Here is a 17,500-nt window from a genome sequence, read left to right on the forward strand (position 1 = left end):
GTTTTGTTTAACTCTATAAAGTTCTCTCTCATTATCACACATGAGAAGTGCACATGCTAGCACATGCACACACGCGCACACACACACACACACGCGCACACACACACGCACACGCACACGCACACGCACACGCACACGCACACGCACACGCACACGCACACGCACACGCACACGCACACACACACACACACACACACACACACACACACACACACACACACACACACACACACACACACACACACACACACACACACACACACACAAATACATAAATGTATATAGAGCTCGGACTTACAGACCAGTATGTTTCCAGTTACGACTCACCAGCACCGCGATCCTTGGAGGTCAACAAGCCAGTAGATGATGTATGTTGTTCTTTTTATTTTATGTTTCATTCAGGGTAAAAATGTAAGAATATTTTACCAGGGTTTATATGGAAAGAAATTTACACCTGTATAAAGATTGCAAGAAAATAGTTAGAGAGAAGTTATGCATACGCTATTTCCTCTTTTATTTTTTAATGTGTACATATTAGATATTTTTTTCTTTTAAGGATAGGAAAACAACCACAATTACGTCTATAATTACATCTGAATTCTCCTTTTACTGATTTACCTAGGCAGTCATGGAGATAGGCTGTGGTAGTGTTGCTGTAGGATACAGGCGACCCCGACCCTGTGTAGCCTGTGGTGTTTTAGGTCAGCTGAGGTGCTCTGTCTGCAAGGCATGGTATTGTGGAAAGCTCTGCCAGGTGGACGACTGGTTTTACCACAGGGAGAAGTGTTCCCCTCCTCCGTAAGTTTTGAGTGTTTTTTGCGAATTTAATTATGTTTAGCTCTGTGGACAGTGGTCTCTTTGCCTCATTATCTTTGTGTCTGTATTTCTTCTTGATCTTTTTCTGCTTCCTTTTACTTCCCTTCCTTACCTGATCTGGTTTGCATTATATTTATTCAGTTTGCAGAAATGTAGCAAGTAGCCATCTCCAGTTTACATATTGAAATGTTGAAGTTTACAATTTGTTGCTAAAGAAGATTCAGGAGTTGTAATTGCCCCTTTCCCCAATTCTTTAATATTTCAGCCCTTTGGAAGATGCAGACAGCTACAGCAGTTCACTTCTCTTGGATGCCCAAAAGACCAACAGAAGTGAAGTCAGTCAGTCCATGCAGAACAAAAGGAACATAGGGAGCGAATGCAGGGTAGTGGCACCAGCTTTTCAGAATCCTTCATTTTCCAGCAATGAGGATGATGGTTCATTGGCCAGTGACACTAATAGAAGTATTCCCCAGGAAGCTGTGGGAACTTCTTCAAACCAGAATGGTCAAGTTGCTAAAATTTCAGCTGGATGGAGAGAGCAGGATCATTCAGCAACTACAAAAGATGCCAGGCTTTCAGAAAAGAATCAGGTCTCAGAGAAAGGGATGTCATCTCGGAAGATTAATGGTCACAGTCAGAAAATTCCAACAGGTAAATTAAGGAGACCATACCATGCCAATGGTAATTTTGGCAATGGAGAACCTAGTTTCAATCCAGTTACAGATTCAAGGGAAGCAAACCAGAACAGCTCTGCAGATCAATCACTAAATGGCTCAAGAAATGATGAGGTCATCACTCCAGACACAAAAGTCTCTCCCTACTAAAGTGGATGAATTAAATCTTACTGAAACTCAAAAAACCATTCTCAACAGACTAAGTAATGGACCTCGAGCTACCATAAGCAATGGTAGTTTACCTCCAGAACAACGTACTCTGGCTGATAAGGTTCAGGTTGGCTGCGAGTACCAAGGAGCTGTTATATCTAACAAAGGGGACTACAAAACTTTCACTTTAACCTTGATGGTGGAGACATCAGATAGTGTTCTTGACCAAGTCCTAGAGGTTCTTCCTAGCATACCCATGGATCCAGACTTCAAAGCAGTGCGTGGTTCTCTGGTAGCTGCATTATCCAGGCAGGATGGGTCATGGTACCGTTCATATGTTCATGATGTAGAAGAAGAGGAGTACAGTGTGTGTCATATTGATTTTGGAGATGTGGAAAAGGTTGACAAAGTTAAAGCTTTGCCTCCAGGACCTTTGACAGATTTTCCTGGCTACTCTATGATTGGCAAATTGCATGCTTTGGTAAGGCCTGAGTATCAGAAAGAGCTCGAGGCTCTTATTGTTCCTGACAAGCAGATAACTATCCAGGTGATGGGCAAGAAAACAAGCTCTCTCAAGATTGGTATTAAATCTGAAAATTCTGGCAAGATATTGGCATATTACATTTTACGGTCATGGTACACAGGCCTCCCTAATCATACACAACAAATCACACCCACAGGAAGTGTTTATGATGTAGAAGTGAATAACAATTCAGAAAGCTCTTTCATCAAAGGCTCTGCAGCTCAGGGAACCCATGTAGCTACCACAAAACAAACATCAGATAGAGCAGCAGATGTATGTAGATTTATTCCCCATTCAGTATTGGTTTCTGGGGCTGCAAATGGAAATTCTCGCCTCAACACTGGGAGCAGAGTTGGTGGAACACAAAAAAGATTAGAAATGGGTAACAAGACAGACAAGCCTTTGGAACATTCCTCTCCTAAAACCATGGATGATACATCTCATGCAGGCAGAGCCACAAGTGAAGGTGAAAGTAAGCAAGGAACTGGTGTATTCACAACTCCTAAAGACAAATTATCTGGAATCACCAATAAGTTTTGGGCACGTGATCTACCATCTACCAGTGTTGAACCAGAGAAAGAATATACAGTCCTTCCTATTTGGTTAACAGAGGATAGCATGCTTTATGTGCAAATTGTGTCTGAGAGCACTGTTAATGCTTTTGGGAAACTGCAATTTGATATGAATAGCCATTGTCAGAAAGGTTAGTACATGTTAAGAGAAAAAATCAAATTAAAATTTGCAATATGTAATTGTCCCCTTTTCTTTTCTTTTGCTTAACTAATCTTTAATAAACTTTTTATTGTGTATTTCAGGCAAAGTTCCTGACAGTATCACTGTTGGTGAAATGGTCTGCGGATTTGTTATAAGTGAAGAGATATGGTACCGCTGTGAAGTGCTGGCAGTTAATGATGAACAGATTACAGTTCACCTTTGTGATTTTGGCAACCAAGAGCAGATCCACAAGGAAAACATTTGTACCTTTACAGAAAATTTCATGAGAGATCACAGATTCTGTGTAAAAGTGAAAGTGGCTGAAGTGTCAAGGAATGATTCTATTGCAAGAACAAAGTTGCAGGCTCTTGTAGATGGCCAGAAGCAGCTTCTTATGTATTCCAAAGGAATAGAACCATTAGAGTTTGAGCTTTTTGATGCTTCTGGGAGAAATGTGTTAACAGAGCAACTTCATAAACAGGATAGAGCTGAGGTGATGGTGGTCAGTGACACCATATCTGCAGTAGAAGTTTCATCTGGCAAGCCCTCTCCCTTGGGGAACAGTGAGCCAACAGAAAAGCCTGTCAAAGTAAAGCTAACAAGCAATATGCAACTGGACATTGCAGAACAGCCAGCAACAGCAAATACCTCCTCAAGTGGATGCAAGTCAGATGATGCTCATTTGTCAGTATCAAAAGTGGCTTCAGAATCTGGTAGGAATTAATTATTATTTCTATCATTGATGGGAAGGTATTATGTATAGAAGCTATGATGTGTATTTAATTCATATTCTGATTTAATTATGATTATCATTATTATTATACATTTTGGATTGGGGATTAAACATTTGCCTATTCAGCATGCTAATTTGATGTAGTAAAGATATCTCAATATTGATATCTGCAGTTGATTGTGTAAGTTGCTATTTTAGTGTATATTTCCAAAGGAGTTTAGGTCTTAAGAGTTTATAAAGTTTGAAAATATTGTATTCAGTTTGGTTATGAAACAGCTTCATTTGTATAAAAGCTATGTTTTATTTTTTGCTTGTTTAAAGGCTAAATGTTTTACAGTAAAATTGTTTCATGTATGAAGTAATTTCATGATTATACCAAAATGTATGGCTTGCAGTTTACAGAATTTTATTGTTTTATGCCATGCTTTTGTATGTAATTTTGTTTTAGTATTTTAAGGTAATGAATATTTTTCCCCCTTACATATCCAGCAACCTGTAAGATAAGAATGTACGAGGAATGTAAGTCAACATCTCTGCCAATTTCTGACAAAGTAATCATCATTGTGTTGGAAGCAAGCAGCCCACATGCCATAAGTGTTGTTCCATATGTGAGTCAGGATCTGTGTTGTGGTATTTTATTGTCATGTATTAAGTTGATTGCATAGAAAAGTATGTAGAATTGTGTGGTATCCATTGTAGTTTTGTTATTTTTAGGAGGAAGTTCACACATACCTTTTTAACTGTAGTATTTCGTATATGCATACTATCTTCAGGATGTGCCTCACTTTGTATGGGTGATGTGATGTTTAATTGATATATTTTTTGACAAAGAATTGGACATTTATAGCATCTGTCTATGAAGTATTTATTTAAGCTATTCTCTACCCCTCCAGGAGTCTTTAGACTTGTACGATAAATTGGAAGAACTGAGTGTGACTATGAACCAGTACTGTAATAGCAGAATAGGGCTGTATAGACCACGTGTCGGTGAAATGTGCCTTGCAAAATTCAGTGAAGGTGAGAATAAGGATTGCTTAATGAATTTGCCATTATTATAGAAAGCAAACCCTATGAAAAAAAAAAAAAATGAATATCACTGAGCAAGAAAATTTAAATCTGTCAAAAAGAAAGATTGACTTAGTCACCTCTTTTCCTCATATTGTCATGTATTTAACATGTTAACTTATTTGCAACAAGTCATTTAAGAGCTTTTCTACAACTGATTATTAAATTTATCCTCTCACCAGAATTTAAACTTTAAATAAGAAGTTGTTTCTCTCCTTCCAGATGATCAGTGGTACAGAGGAGTGTGCGTAGGTAGTGATGTTGAAACTGCGGCTGTGTTCTTCGTTGATTATGGAAACCATGAAAATGTTCCCCATAATAGGATATGTCAGATTCCAGATTCTTTCCTGGAATTACCATGTATTGCTCTTCATTGCATTTTGAAAGGTACGAATTTTGTGTTGTTATACTTGTTTTTTTTTTTCTTCTTCTTCTTCTTCTTCTTCTTTTTCTTTCCAAATCCCAATTATATAAAAGATTGTTGCTGAATAGATGAAGTTAATCCCAAGGGCATCTTTGTGGATGTCTTGTCAACAGACATCGTTTTAGTTCACCTCGTCCACCCTGAACAAACCTGACTGCCTTCCTCCTTTCAAATAGTTTTAATAATGTGTCATAACTTCATATTAATGTTTAACAAACTTCTAAAATGTTTATAGTCTTTAGACCATCATGAACCATGAAGAAAAAAGAAAAAAAATCTGGATCTAGGTAAAAAATGCTTTGGGTCTTCTTACCCTAGTTCTCCAGACAATGTTGTCAGATCCAACAAAAAAATATGGTATATCAGGATTTGTTCTGGGTTAGGTCCCAGAGCTAAATAAGGCTTGTGGAACCTCAGCTTTATGATTCATGCCATACACAACCATACTTTTCCATTCTTAGACACGTTCAGCATGCATGGAAAAGAATGATGCAGTTCCACACAAACTTCAAGGAAATACCAGAAACAGGGAATCAGCATCATTCTTCTGCCTTTTCCTTCTTCTTCACCATCTTTTTCTACAGCTTGTTCTTCTACTTTTCTTCTTCCTCTGAATCCTGAATGACTTAAAAATTCCAATGAAATTTATTTTGACGATTAAACTATGTTCCATCTTTTACATTAAGAAAGGAGTGGAGATATACACACTTTTCAAATTGAAATGTTTTCACTCAGACATGTTTTAGGAAGAGGAAAAATATATTTCTTTATTTGCAAAGACAGAAATGTCAACACTGTGACAGAAATAATAGGACATCATAATCATGATATCTTTACTTCAACTAGGCATATCCATAGAAGGCGTGAAAGAGGAGGCCTATGAACGTTTGCCGGAGCTGCTGCCGAAGAATACTCCAGTGAGCGTTACGGTTGTGAGCCATAACAAAGAGGACGGAACGTATGTTATTAACGTACCATCAGTTGTTAATAGCCTTGTGTCAGAAGGCCTCGTTTGTAGGGAAAGCTAGTTTTGTTTTTCTTTTATTTGTTTTTCTTTTGTTATTCTTTTATTTCATCTCTTTTCTATAATTCTTTAAGTATTAAGAATAAATAATTTAATGAAAAAGGATAATAATTCTCTGTTTTGTTTGCTAAACCCTATTTTCTTTAGTATATTGAATAAGATGGTTATGTAATTATTTAGTCCTTACCAAAGCCGGGTACGGTAAACCTATTCGTAATTTCAGTTACAATTTGAGTTTTATGTAATACTGTATTTTTATTCATGCTGTTTAGATGCATATTGTAGAATTAGCCAGAAAAAATAAGGAAAGATATTCTCTTTGAATAATGAAGTAATAATATGTCTGAATTACCGATAGCATGAGTATATTTTTACATTTGAGAAACTGTCAGTGATTGTTTTTCTTCCCCTTTACCTCCCTCCACCACTGCCTTCTTCCCATCTCTCTCTCCCCTTTCTTCGACTCTCTTTTTTCTCCTCCTCTTACTTTTTTATTTTTTTTTTTTTTTTCTCCTCTTCTTTCAGTCCTTTTTTCCTCCGCCTTTTTCTCTTTTTGTTCTCTTGTTTCTTGTTCTTTTCCATCTTCATTTCCCCCTTTTATCTGTCTCCTTTTTCTTCTCTCTTCTCTTTCTCCTTTTTCTCCTCTTTTATCTTCTGTCTGTCTCAGTCTCTGTCTATCTGTCTCTCTCTCTCTCTCTCTCTCTCTCTCTCTCTCTCTCTCTCTCTCTCTCTCTCTCTCTCTCTCTCTCTCTCTCTCTCTCTCTCTCTCATTCCCTCTCCCTCCCTCCCTCCCTCCCTCCCTCCTTCCCTCCTTCCCTCCTTCCCTCCTTCCCACCCTCCCTCCTTCCCACCCTCCCTCCTTCCCACCCTCCCTCCTTCCCACCCTCCCTCCTTCCCTCCCTCCCTCCCTCCCTCCCTCCCTCCCTCCCTCCCTCCCTCCCTCCCTCCCTCCCTCCCTCCCTCCTCTCCTTTTTTCTACACTTCTAGTAAGGAAAGATGTGAACATAATTCTTTTTTACATTTCAATGAATTCAAGTCGTATATCCAGTAATACATTTTGTATTTATTTACTTAACTGTAAAAATTATTAGTTTCATAGTCTGAGGATCTTTGTAAAGGATGTAATCATGATCCATTGTGACATATATTGTAAAATGTATGAATGGGAAAGAATAATTTCATAGTTCAATTATGCTTTTTTTTTCATAAAAAGTTTGAAGAGAGAAATTGATTTTCTGTTTCTTTTTCTTTTAACTCTGAACTGCATGTGTATGTATTGTAGATTGTTATTAAAAAGACTTTTTTTTTTTAGTAACATATTGATGCCATAGCAAGTTCTTGTGCCAAACTGGCTCCTCCCAGTTACCTCAGCTGTGAATGAGTACTGGCATTAGCAGGAGTCAGAGTTGGGGCATAAATTAACTAGCCACCCTACTGCATGCCCCCAATGGTCCACTTGGATATAAAACCAACTTTGACTCAGATGGTGATGATGGCGATGTAATTTGTCTTTGTGAAATTGTTTAGCATTGTAATTTTTTTTATTAGAAAAAAAAAAAATGTTACCATACTTCATTATGATGTACTCTTTGAGATGTTTTCTTTTTTATTTCACTATTTTTGGTAAAAAATAAAGTCTTTTATTTTTATTTTTTGTCGTTTTGTTTTGTTTTTGATAATTTACCTTTTAACCCCAATGCTGCTGGGAAAATGCTGTGCCCATTTAAAAAAAAAATTGTGAAATGTCTGTACATAGATGGCTCTGCTAGTGCTTAGCCACAAAAGAGTCAATTAGCAGACCTTGTGACCTTACCTGATTTTACCTTGCCTGGAGTTGGCAAGAAAAATATATTTCTTACTGATGCTATGAATACTGATGGTGTTATTATTATTATAGACATTATAATTACTCGAATGTTATAAACATTAGCAACAACAAAGTAAGATAACGTAAAATATTTTCGTAAATTAACGAAAAGGGTAAACAGGTAAGACTGGCAATACTCGTAATTGGCTCATTGGTAACTTAGTACAAGTGTAGCCATCTATGTGGAAAAACAGTTAATAAAGTAAACTCAGTGGGTATGGCATGTACGTACATGCCATTTCCATCGGCATTGGGTTAAGTCATTACAGCTTGACTTTATTTTGTATATTTTGCAATTCTCAATAATTTTACCAGCACTATGGCCTTTTATTAGTTTTAGTGCCCTGAGAATGAGGAATGCAAACTTAATTAGTATTACTGTATTGTCATTATTGCTATGGTTAAATATTGTTAGAGCTGCATATGTACTTTACTGAGAGGAATACAGAGGAAGATGGATTAATGCTGTAACTCATTGATATAGATAAATGGCAACCTTCCTTGACAACGGGGATTGTTTGTAAATCTTGCCTATCATTACTTTCGTACGAGTAGATAGGTAATGTCCATGGAGTTAGTATGATCCTAGTTGCACAATCCTTCTCCTTGGGTGTCCTGTGGTCTGGGTAGTATATTACTGCTCCTTCTGGGTCATACCTGGAGTGACAGAGGTTTGAATCCTTGTCAGGGAAGATTGTTATTTATTTTTAGCATCAAAAATTTTGCAGTACATAGACAGTTTAACCCAAATGCCTGCAGAAAAATGTTATGTTCACTGTAGTTTAGTTATGTGAAATATTACTACACATGGGTGGCTCCACAATTGCTCAGCCACCAAGGAATCAATGAGTAGACATCATAATATCACCTGACTTCCCATTCCTTGAGCTTTTTTTTTTTTTTCCTTGTGTTATTAACCCATTCGACCCATGTGGCAAGAATACATGCCATGCCCACTGTAATACACGTTTATTTATTGTATTTACATATAGATGGCTCTACAAGTTCTTAATCACCAAATAGTCAGTTATTAGAAACTACTTACTTCATTTACCCTTTTCTTTCACTTTAAGAAAGGGTCTTTTGTATCATTTCATTGTATCAAATATTTTAATGGCAAATTAATAATCATAACATCAGTAACAATAATAACAGCATCGATAGCAATGGTATTAATTTCCCCCCCAATTCAAGGAATGGGGAAATCAGGATCGGTAACTAGGGCCTACTGATAGACTCCTTGCCGGCTGAGCACATGTGGAGCCATCTGTATGTAACAAAATTCACCAAAAATTACATGGAACAGAACATAAAATGGGTTAATATTGATACTCTGATTATTATTAATGACATTATGACTACTATTATTAACAGTGTTAATAGTAATAAAAAATAAAACAAATCTTTCCAAAAATAAAGGAAAAGGATAAGCAGGTAAAATAGGCAGGACCAGTAATTGAATTCATAACTAAGGAGCTTCTAGAGCCACATATTTGTAGACAAAATTAATAAATAAAAACCACAGTGGATAGGGTCTATCCCATCCAAGTGTCAGTGGGTTAACAGAAGTAAGCAGAATTTGGGTAAAAGCTTCATTGTACATTCATTAAGTTGGAGCACTAAAGGATAATGCAGAAAAAAGTAGCTGTGGGAGTGTTTTATCTCAAAGTTTATTAGCTGTGTAGTTGGTTATTCATTTAGTAGGATATAATTAGACATGTGATAAATTACTTTCTTGCAGTTGCAATTACTTATACCAAGGAAATTACCAGCAGTAGGTATTGTTTATTATCAGTATGTCAAAAAAATGTTAGAGGAAAAGCAAAGAAAAGGAAGCATCTTTATTAAATAAACTTTATTATTTATTATAAAGGGTTCTTTGGATATGTATAAGAGAAATACAACTTTATACAATATAACTGTCTTATCTTCTTGTGTTTAAATAAACACTATTGTAGTGTTGATCTTTGCATAACACACCTGAGAATATGAAATTTTTTGTACAATCTCAGTAGAATTACTTCCATCTCAGAAGTAATAGTGAGATACTTTATTACGATTTTCATTCACTTGGGAACCTGAAAATAGGTTCGTAACATTACCTTTCTGAGTTAAATTTTATCAGGATACTGATAAAATTCAGCCAAAAAATAATGGATGCATTCAAATTACAAAAAAAAAGTTCAAGTACCAGTAATTCTCTATGGTTTCATCTGTGATGCAAAGATCGTGTAGTATGTTTTTCTTTAATTTGTTTAAATTTTTATATTTGCTTGTTCATTTGTTTTACATGTATTTTGTTTTAAATTTTGGTAACGTGAAATATAAAACACTTGTTGCCCCAGAGTTCATCAAAGCATGAACAAACACTCCTTTACATCTAAAATCATGCAATTTACTTTTATCTTTGTAATTATAATGCAGTATATATAAATCTAGATCTTTCCTCACTAATATCAAAATAGAAATGGTTTCTGATCTTTGCTCATGACATGTTATATTCATTTATGAAATGAATATAGACATTTTATTGATGTCAAAGCCCTAACTTTGTTCTATCTGTAGCTGTGCACAATTAATAAATTGTACTGATATAATTGAATTAGCAAAGTCAGAAGCTATTCTATAACTGCTTATTGATGTAACTGGATTATTTTAGTTAGCTTATCTTTAAACAATTGTATAAGGCACGAAGTAAGGCCTCCTTTGTTATCCAATATTAATCTTCAGTGATGTATTACTTTCAAGTAAATTTTTCAAAAAATATTCCTTTCTTTATCACTGATCTAAAGTTTTTTAAGCAGTGATTTTGAATATAAAAGAATGGCTCAGAATATAAGTACCGGTATTACCTAGGCCCTTTAAACCTTTGTCAGTTATGTACATAAAAGCTACTTTTTTTTTTTTTTTTTTTTCCTACATAAAAAGTTTTCTTAATACCTATATGAATATGTGAAGATTGATAATACTTTTCTTTTTCTGACACACAATCACAGGTCAAGGTAGAAAGGACATTCTGTATATACTGTGTATATCTGTATGCGGAGTGTATGAAAAGAAGTATTTATATATAAATAGTTGCTACTTAAGTAATAACAATTAAAGTAAAAAGATATGACAAGGGATTCTCATTCTTCTATATCATGCTACTCTGTATTAGATACATTTTTTTTTTCTTTTTTGGGAATACTACTTTTATCCGTTACCATAAGAAGGAAAGAGACACCAAAAACATGGTAATATATTAAATTTTTACAGCAGTCAAAATACCCTACATAGCTGTTTCAACTGGCTTAAATGTTGTGGTTAGTTCTTTGGAGATATCTTTCAAATCCCTTTTGGATCCATGAATGATTTTCACACAATCTGGTGAAAGACCACAAGCATTGATTGCATTCTTGGCAAGAACATCCAGAGGCTGAGGTTTTTTGTTGAACGTCGAAAGTTTCCCGTCAGCATCCATGATGATTTTGTTCTTCATCCCAATACTATGATATATTGGTTCTACTGGCCGGGTTGACTTGAAAATCTCAGCATCTTTTACACTGCCGGTACTGTTACTGTCACTTTCCATAGCCTCATCACTGGTCTCATCAGCCGTAGAATTGACTTCCACCCCATTCATCAATTCACAGCTATTTCTGTTCTCATGTATGTTAACCTTGGGTCGAGAGAGGGATGAATACAGGCTCTTCCCTTGGTTGTTCGAGTCGTACCTCCTCAATGGTAAAGGGGGCGCACCATCTACAGAACTGTCTCTCTTTTCATTTACTTCCATTTTGGACACACTAGTGTTGCTATCGCTTCTTTTTCGACTAGAAGAAACCAGACTATTGACTCCACTCTCTGAGCTGTCTGCTTGCACAGTCACATGATTTCTTGCTGCAAAGCTGCTGGTGCTGCTGCTCCTGCTGGAGATGAGTCCTGTCTGCCCAGTACCAAGGGCACTTCCTTGTATCAGAGGTCCTCTTCCTGATAGTTGGGGTGTAGCATACACGGACTCACTCTTTGAAATCTGATTAAAAAAAAAAAAAAAAAGCAGGTTTCATCAAACATTGTTAACTTCCCTGATAAATACAGTTTACAAGAAAAGGGGTTAAAGTTGAGGTAATTTTATTCTTTAGTTTTTATCTTCTAGTGGATGAAGTAAATTTAGGTGAAGTGACTTGGTGACTGTAACATCTAGACAAACTAGTCATTTGCATACAAGTTGACCTCTACACGCTTTTGACAAACCTGCTGATGGATGCTAAGTGGCACATGAGCTCGGAGTGGTGACAACCTTGAGCTTGAAGTGTTTCCGCTCTGTTGACTAACATCACTTACTGGAATTCTGAATGAAAGTGCATATTTAGGGTAGGTGCATAATCCTCAATAGAAGCAGAAATTCATTCCAGTGCACAATTTAAGACATGCATTCAAATGTGCTGAATAACAGTTTTAAAAAGGTGCTTGGTGGTACATGCATTCAGACTTTGGTAATGTAAAATATCTCTGAAATGACTGTAGCAATGCTGAAGCAATCAACACTCTTTATAAAAAAAAATTGGTAACACCTTATTTCCTTTGTAAAAGAGGCAGCACATGCAACTAAATTAATATATTGAATAAGGCTTTCACAAAAATATTATAACCTTGCTTAAAAGTAAAGCATTAAACACACTTCAGCTCAGAATCATACCTCGTAAGCTGATCAGGCCCACAAGCAGCATTTCCATGCCAAGGATACGTAGCAAGCACCCAGTCCAAAGGATCCGTCCACGTATCCAGCAATCCTGTGCTCGAAGTAGACGAGGCCTTCACCGTCGCTATGATATGTGGAACCAAACGCGTGTTCCATATCTCGGTGAACCACACCTGTGTCTCCTCCTGGCCCATGGGACAGTCAATCAACAACCCTGGCCCAACGCCAACCTCATGCGAGCCACAGTGGCCAGACAGGAGTGTGTTCAGGTGGAGCCACAAGCGCGTCAGCCACTCGGCCAGGTGGTGTGCATCGGGGAGCCTCGTGTTGGCGGCGACCTCGGCTGCCACAACACGCCGGCGAAGTACACGTCCGAGCAGGCCTCTGACTGGCTCCTGCTGGGTACTCAAAGTAGCCCATCTAAAACAGATACGAGTCTCCCATGGTGAAGGTGTTCGTTTTTCAAAATCTGAGGTTTCTTGAATTATCTTTCTGAGCATTTTCTCTAGTCCATGCTTATTGATACTACTTTTTCTTCCGTATTTAAATAAGTTAGGAATTTATTTGTGTTCTGTCTCCTGTTATGTACGTTATTCAGTCAAGGGCTGTAATTCTAAACATCTTATCAGAGTAAGGAAATAAAGCTATCCTTAAGTATTTCAGATAATATTGGGAAACTCCTCTTAAACTTAGGCATGCTGCGGCATTCCATGGTATGTCTTGAAAACCATTACTAAAAAATAACTTAAGGCATTCCTGGATTAACATTCATGTTGCGTTCACACAAAAGGTTTAATACAGTAATTATTCAGGACTCAGATTGTCAACATTCGAGGCATGTTTCACCCAGCAAAACCACATTATGAATATAATAAGTATAATTTTGAGTTGTGATAAAGAAAAATACTACAGCAATATATAACGCACGTAAGGAAATCAGTAGGATGCAAATTAAACTATCTTGCATGAAAATGCTACTGTATAACTTGGCTCTCCCGCTCCCTTTCCCTCTCCCTCTTCGTCCTTCTTTTACACTCTCCTCCCTCCCTACACTCCTCCCCTCCTCAACCCAGACTCTCGCTCACTCACACTCCCCCATCCCTCTACCATTTTCCACATGTAGTAAAGGTACGAATAAGAATGAATATCTTCACAGTGCAAATTACGTACTTGACCGGTTCTAATATATACGTCAGAAATACATATAATTCTTACGAAGGTATAATCGAAACCTGTCAAGTACATTTCTTGCACTGTGAAGATATTCTCTTTTATACCTTTTCTACATTTGTTCTACATCTGTTTCCCCTTTATTTTTCTTCCTCCTTCCTCCTCACCCCTTATCCTTAGGCACACACCTCTCTCTCTCTCTTCCTTCCCGCCTCTCTCCCTTCTCTCCCATCTCCAACTATCCCTCCTCCTCTACCTTCTCACTAGTCCCAAAATCTCTCAGCCATCCCCAACACCTCTGTATCGCCCCTCCACACGTCCCCCTCTTTCCAAAATACCTAAAATTGCAGTGGATGTGGAGGCGAGTTGCCAGCGCCGCCGTGGGGCAACTGGTCGCAATGATCGCGGGACCCGAGTGGATGGACGCAGGCAGGCACCGCTGCAGGGTCTCGACGACACCACCTGAATGTATAATGTCAATATTAGCAATAATGATTGTAATAACAGCAGTCATAATAATGATAGACGATGCTGCTGCGAGAAAAATTATTTATGTAGGTAGATGGCAGCGGGGGGGGGGGGGGGGGTGCAAGGAATAAGGTCTCAGGTGAAAAGGGAGCGAGTGGTTTAGAAGAGCGGCCTATCAGGGAATGAAAATATGATGACAATGATACTACTGCTACTACTGGTAATTATAATTATAATGATAAGAATAGGAATAATAATGATGAAATGTCGAAATCCAGTGTCTATATTAAATACTCGCCTGCCGCATGGATGTCGTCGATAATAATAACTGCCGGAAGCGCTGGACTAGACTCGTGGTGGTTGGAGGTGCTTGACGTGTTGGAGGAAGAGACAGCACTGGTGTTGGTGGTGTTGGTGGTGTTGGAGAGGCTACTGGAGCAGCGGCCAGTGGAGGAGAGACCGCGGGGCCACAAGCTCGACAGCATCTGGCACATTTCGAGGGAGTTGCTGCCGGTGACTCTGTAATTAGGAAGGGAAGGGACTTCGGTTCAGTTCGTCTGTGACTGAGATTGGAAAGAGGTACTGGAATTATGGATTGTTCTGTGTTGTGGCAAATGTTAGGAAAGAAGTCTTGGTTCAGAATTCAGCTATGTCTTTTACAGATTTTACAAAACACTTCAAAATAACACCCGCTGACTTACGTAAACGTTTTAATAGCATCCTCGGTGAGCTCCCTCCCGGAATTCGTGATGAAGAACTCGGCCAGAGCGTTAGCCAGGAACGTCTTTCCGCAGGAAGGGGGACCAGCCAGCACAAGACGTCTGTGCTCCACCAGCAGATTGGCCAAACGTTTGAGCGAGGTAGCAGGGGTGACGTTAATGAAGGAGGCAGTTGAAACGTTGCCGACAGCTTCTCCGTCCTGTCTCTGATTCCCTCCCTAAGAAGAAAAAAAAGTTAATAATCGGATTTAAAAACAAAACAAAACATATGTTCCATGGTTATACACATGTACTAAATTTAATCAAATGAAAGTATTAGCAATACGACCCTCATCAAAAAAAAAAAAAAAAAAAAATTCCTCATCCATTATTTCACCAAAAGGTAATTACAGAAATCAAGAAGCGTATCCCGATCTTTACCTTGAGCCAAATGTGGAGGGAATCCACATCGCCCACGCAGTACCCATAAGGCAAGAGCTCCGGACGCGATAAGTTGGGAGCGCCGATGATGTCGTCGATGCGGTAACAGAGGATCGAATCCCCGTCGAGTCCCAAGGCCGAGACTGGATCAATGCGATTCCCATAATCCTGAAAAAAGAAGGTTCATTTCGGTTCTTAATTATTCGGGTGACTGATTATCGTAATATTTCGATTTTTTTTCGGTATTAACTAGTATTAACATTCTGGCACCACGAAGGGAAATCATTAAAAGGAACTTACTTATAAAAGATCTCCGTCACCCCCCCCACTAAAATAAGTAAATAAAAAAAGAATACGAATTTACCTTCAGCGTATTGGCAATCATGGCGTCCAGCTCCTCCCACGACGTCTTGGCCTCGATCGTCACGCTGCCAATGTGCGTGAGGTGGCCGGCGCTGACGGAGGCGCGGCCGGCGTCCAGAGCCGTGGCCAGCTCCGACTTCCCGACCACCATCACCTTCACCCGCCGACCCTCCTCGCGCGGGGAGATGTTCCCTCCTGAAGGGGTGAGGGAGATAAAAAAAAACGAGTGAGATTCGGAAGGGATTGGGTGATTTTATGATGACAATATTGTAGAAAATCTATCAATAATAGTGTTACCATATCAAGTGACGATACATTAATTCCTGGGATTCGAAGTTTAAAGAAATATAATATTGAAGTAATAATAATTGATGCTACTATAATAATATAACCTTCAAAATACATTTTGCCAGGCGGTAGACCATATGATATACCCATCAATCGTCAACGACATCTTTATGAACTCATCCTACCAAGTTATAAAATCACTAACAAAGTCACCAATAACCACCTAATCATTACAAAAAAAAAAAAAGAAAAAAAATGTATATATATAGAAACAATAATAATAATACAAAATAAAAAAACAAACAAAAAGGTCCTCTCGTCGACATACAAAACTGAACAAAAGCTCACCAGTGATCGAATTTCGAATCGTGTTCCGGGTGAGCGTGAGTCCCGTGAGCGTGTGCGAGAGCGGGGTCAGTAAGGCGTCGGCGGCCGGCCCGTACTGCTGCCTCACCAGAGCTGTCAGGCGGTTGTTCTCCTCCTGCAGGGTGGTTACCTCGCCCTGAAGGAAAGGTGAGACCAGATTCTTGGTAAGGAGACTGGGATACGCTTCATTACTTGGAGGCAATTTTGGCAAAGAGATGGGATTATGCTCTATTATATACATGGAGTCCACTGTGGTAGGCATTAGTATAATTTTATGGGCATTACAATGAGGCGGATTATTGTTCATTAATTGAAGGAAATATGAAAGTTGTGGTAAAAAGACTGAAATGTTTGATTATTTTCCTTAAGTACAGAATAAATAACTAAAATTTGCATTAGTCTTCCATGATATTAAATAACATCGCAATATTCCCTTTATTACCACACCTCTCCGTTCTCTCCCATGATCTGAATCCCAATATTCATAAGTTTCACAATAACTCACCTGGAGTCTGGTGATGGTGTCTGCTTGTGCTTGTAGCTGGTGTTGGGCCGAAAGCACCTCGAGTCGGCAGTCGGTGAGGGCGCGCTCCTTTTCGGCGACTTCCTGCCGTAGTTGGGCCACGGTCTCGGATTCGGTGGTAGGTCTGGTGTATTTCGGGGATACCATTAGTCGGGTTATTTCAGTATGATGCGTTTCGGTATTGAAAAAATAAAATAAAATAAAAATTATATAATAAGATTTAAAATACGCAGTGGGAATTGTGACACGTCTCCTGTCCCTCTTCACTTTCCATTACAGATGAATAATATAATATACATCAGGACATTCCTATCATAGCTCCTCAAAAAAGAAAGAATAAAGGACGAAGTAGAAAAAGAAAAAGAAAAAGAAAAAGAAAAAGAAAAAGAAAGAAAGAAGAAGAAACAGAAAAAGATTATGATGAAAAAGAAAAAGAAAGAAGCAGCGACAGCAGAAGAAATGCAAGTAAAAAAAGAAAAAGAAGAAAATCGAAAACATAGAAGAGGAAA

The 17,500-nt window shown here is 38.2% G+C and overlaps 2 protein-coding genes across 7 annotated transcripts in view; one reads left to right on the forward strand and one right to left on the reverse strand.

The window, feature by feature from the left end:
• The first annotated feature begins 628 nt into the window (after positions 1-628).
• Positions 629-6,627, forward strand: LOC125031346 (tudor domain-containing 6-like). The gene is made up of 7 exons (XM_047622053.1): positions 629-798; positions 1,082-2,866; positions 2,979-3,590; positions 4,100-4,218; positions 4,504-4,627; positions 4,898-5,062; positions 5,946-6,627. Exons 2-7 carry the CDS (start codon positions 1,585-1,587, stop codon positions 6,125-6,127), a joined length of 2,484 nt encoding a protein of 827 aa, XP_047478009.1. The 5' UTR covers positions 629-798; positions 1,082-1,584; the 3' UTR covers positions 6,128-6,627.
• A 3,203-nt stretch (positions 6,628-9,830) lies between these two features.
• LOC125030905 (neuron navigator 3-like) overlaps positions 9,831-17,500 on the reverse strand; it is a 228,712-nt gene continuing 221,042 nt past the window's right edge. For 5 of the 6 annotated variants that reach the window (XM_047621247.1, XM_047621244.1, XM_047621243.1 and 2 more), the window contains 10 exons: positions 16,974-17,115; positions 16,451-16,604; positions 15,816-16,009; positions 15,452-15,619; positions 15,014-15,249; positions 14,611-14,831; positions 14,183-14,306; positions 12,672-13,094; positions 12,227-12,323; positions 9,831-12,005 (listed from right to left, as the gene is read on the reverse strand). In XM_047621247.1, coding sequence (XP_047477203.1) covers positions 11,262-12,005; positions 12,227-12,323; positions 12,672-13,094; positions 14,183-14,306; positions 14,611-14,831; positions 15,014-15,249; positions 15,452-15,619; positions 15,816-16,009; positions 16,451-16,604; positions 16,974-17,115 — 2,503 coding nt within the window. In that variant the 3' untranslated portion in view covers positions 9,831-11,261. The remainder of the gene's footprint in view (positions 12,006-12,226; positions 12,324-12,671; positions 13,095-14,182; positions 14,307-14,610; positions 14,832-15,013; positions 15,250-15,451; positions 15,620-15,815; positions 16,010-16,450; positions 16,605-16,973; positions 17,116-17,500) is intronic. The other variant, XM_047621248.1, reaches the window with a different exon arrangement.

The sequence above is a fragment of the Penaeus chinensis genome, chromosome 12 (genome assembly GCF_019202785.1).
Source record: "Penaeus chinensis breed Huanghai No. 1 chromosome 12, ASM1920278v2, whole genome shotgun sequence".
NCBI classification, from domain to species: domain Eukaryota; kingdom Metazoa; phylum Arthropoda; class Malacostraca; order Decapoda; family Penaeidae; genus Penaeus; species Penaeus chinensis.

Excerpts from the sequence above, each read along its gene's own strand:
- LOC125031346 (XM_047622053.1), top strand. The coding sequence starts at position 1,585 with ATGGCTCAAGAAATGATGAGGTCATCACTCCAGACACAAAAGTCTCTC. Across the intron at positions 4,219-4,503 it reads CCATAAGTGTTGTTCCATAT|GAGTCTTTAGACTTGTACGA; the intron begins GTGAGTCAGGAT and ends CTACCCCTCCAG. Across the intron at positions 4,628-4,897 it reads CCTTGCAAAATTCAGTGAAG|ATGATCAGTGGTACAGAGGA; the intron begins GTGAGAATAAGG and ends CTCTCCTTCCAG.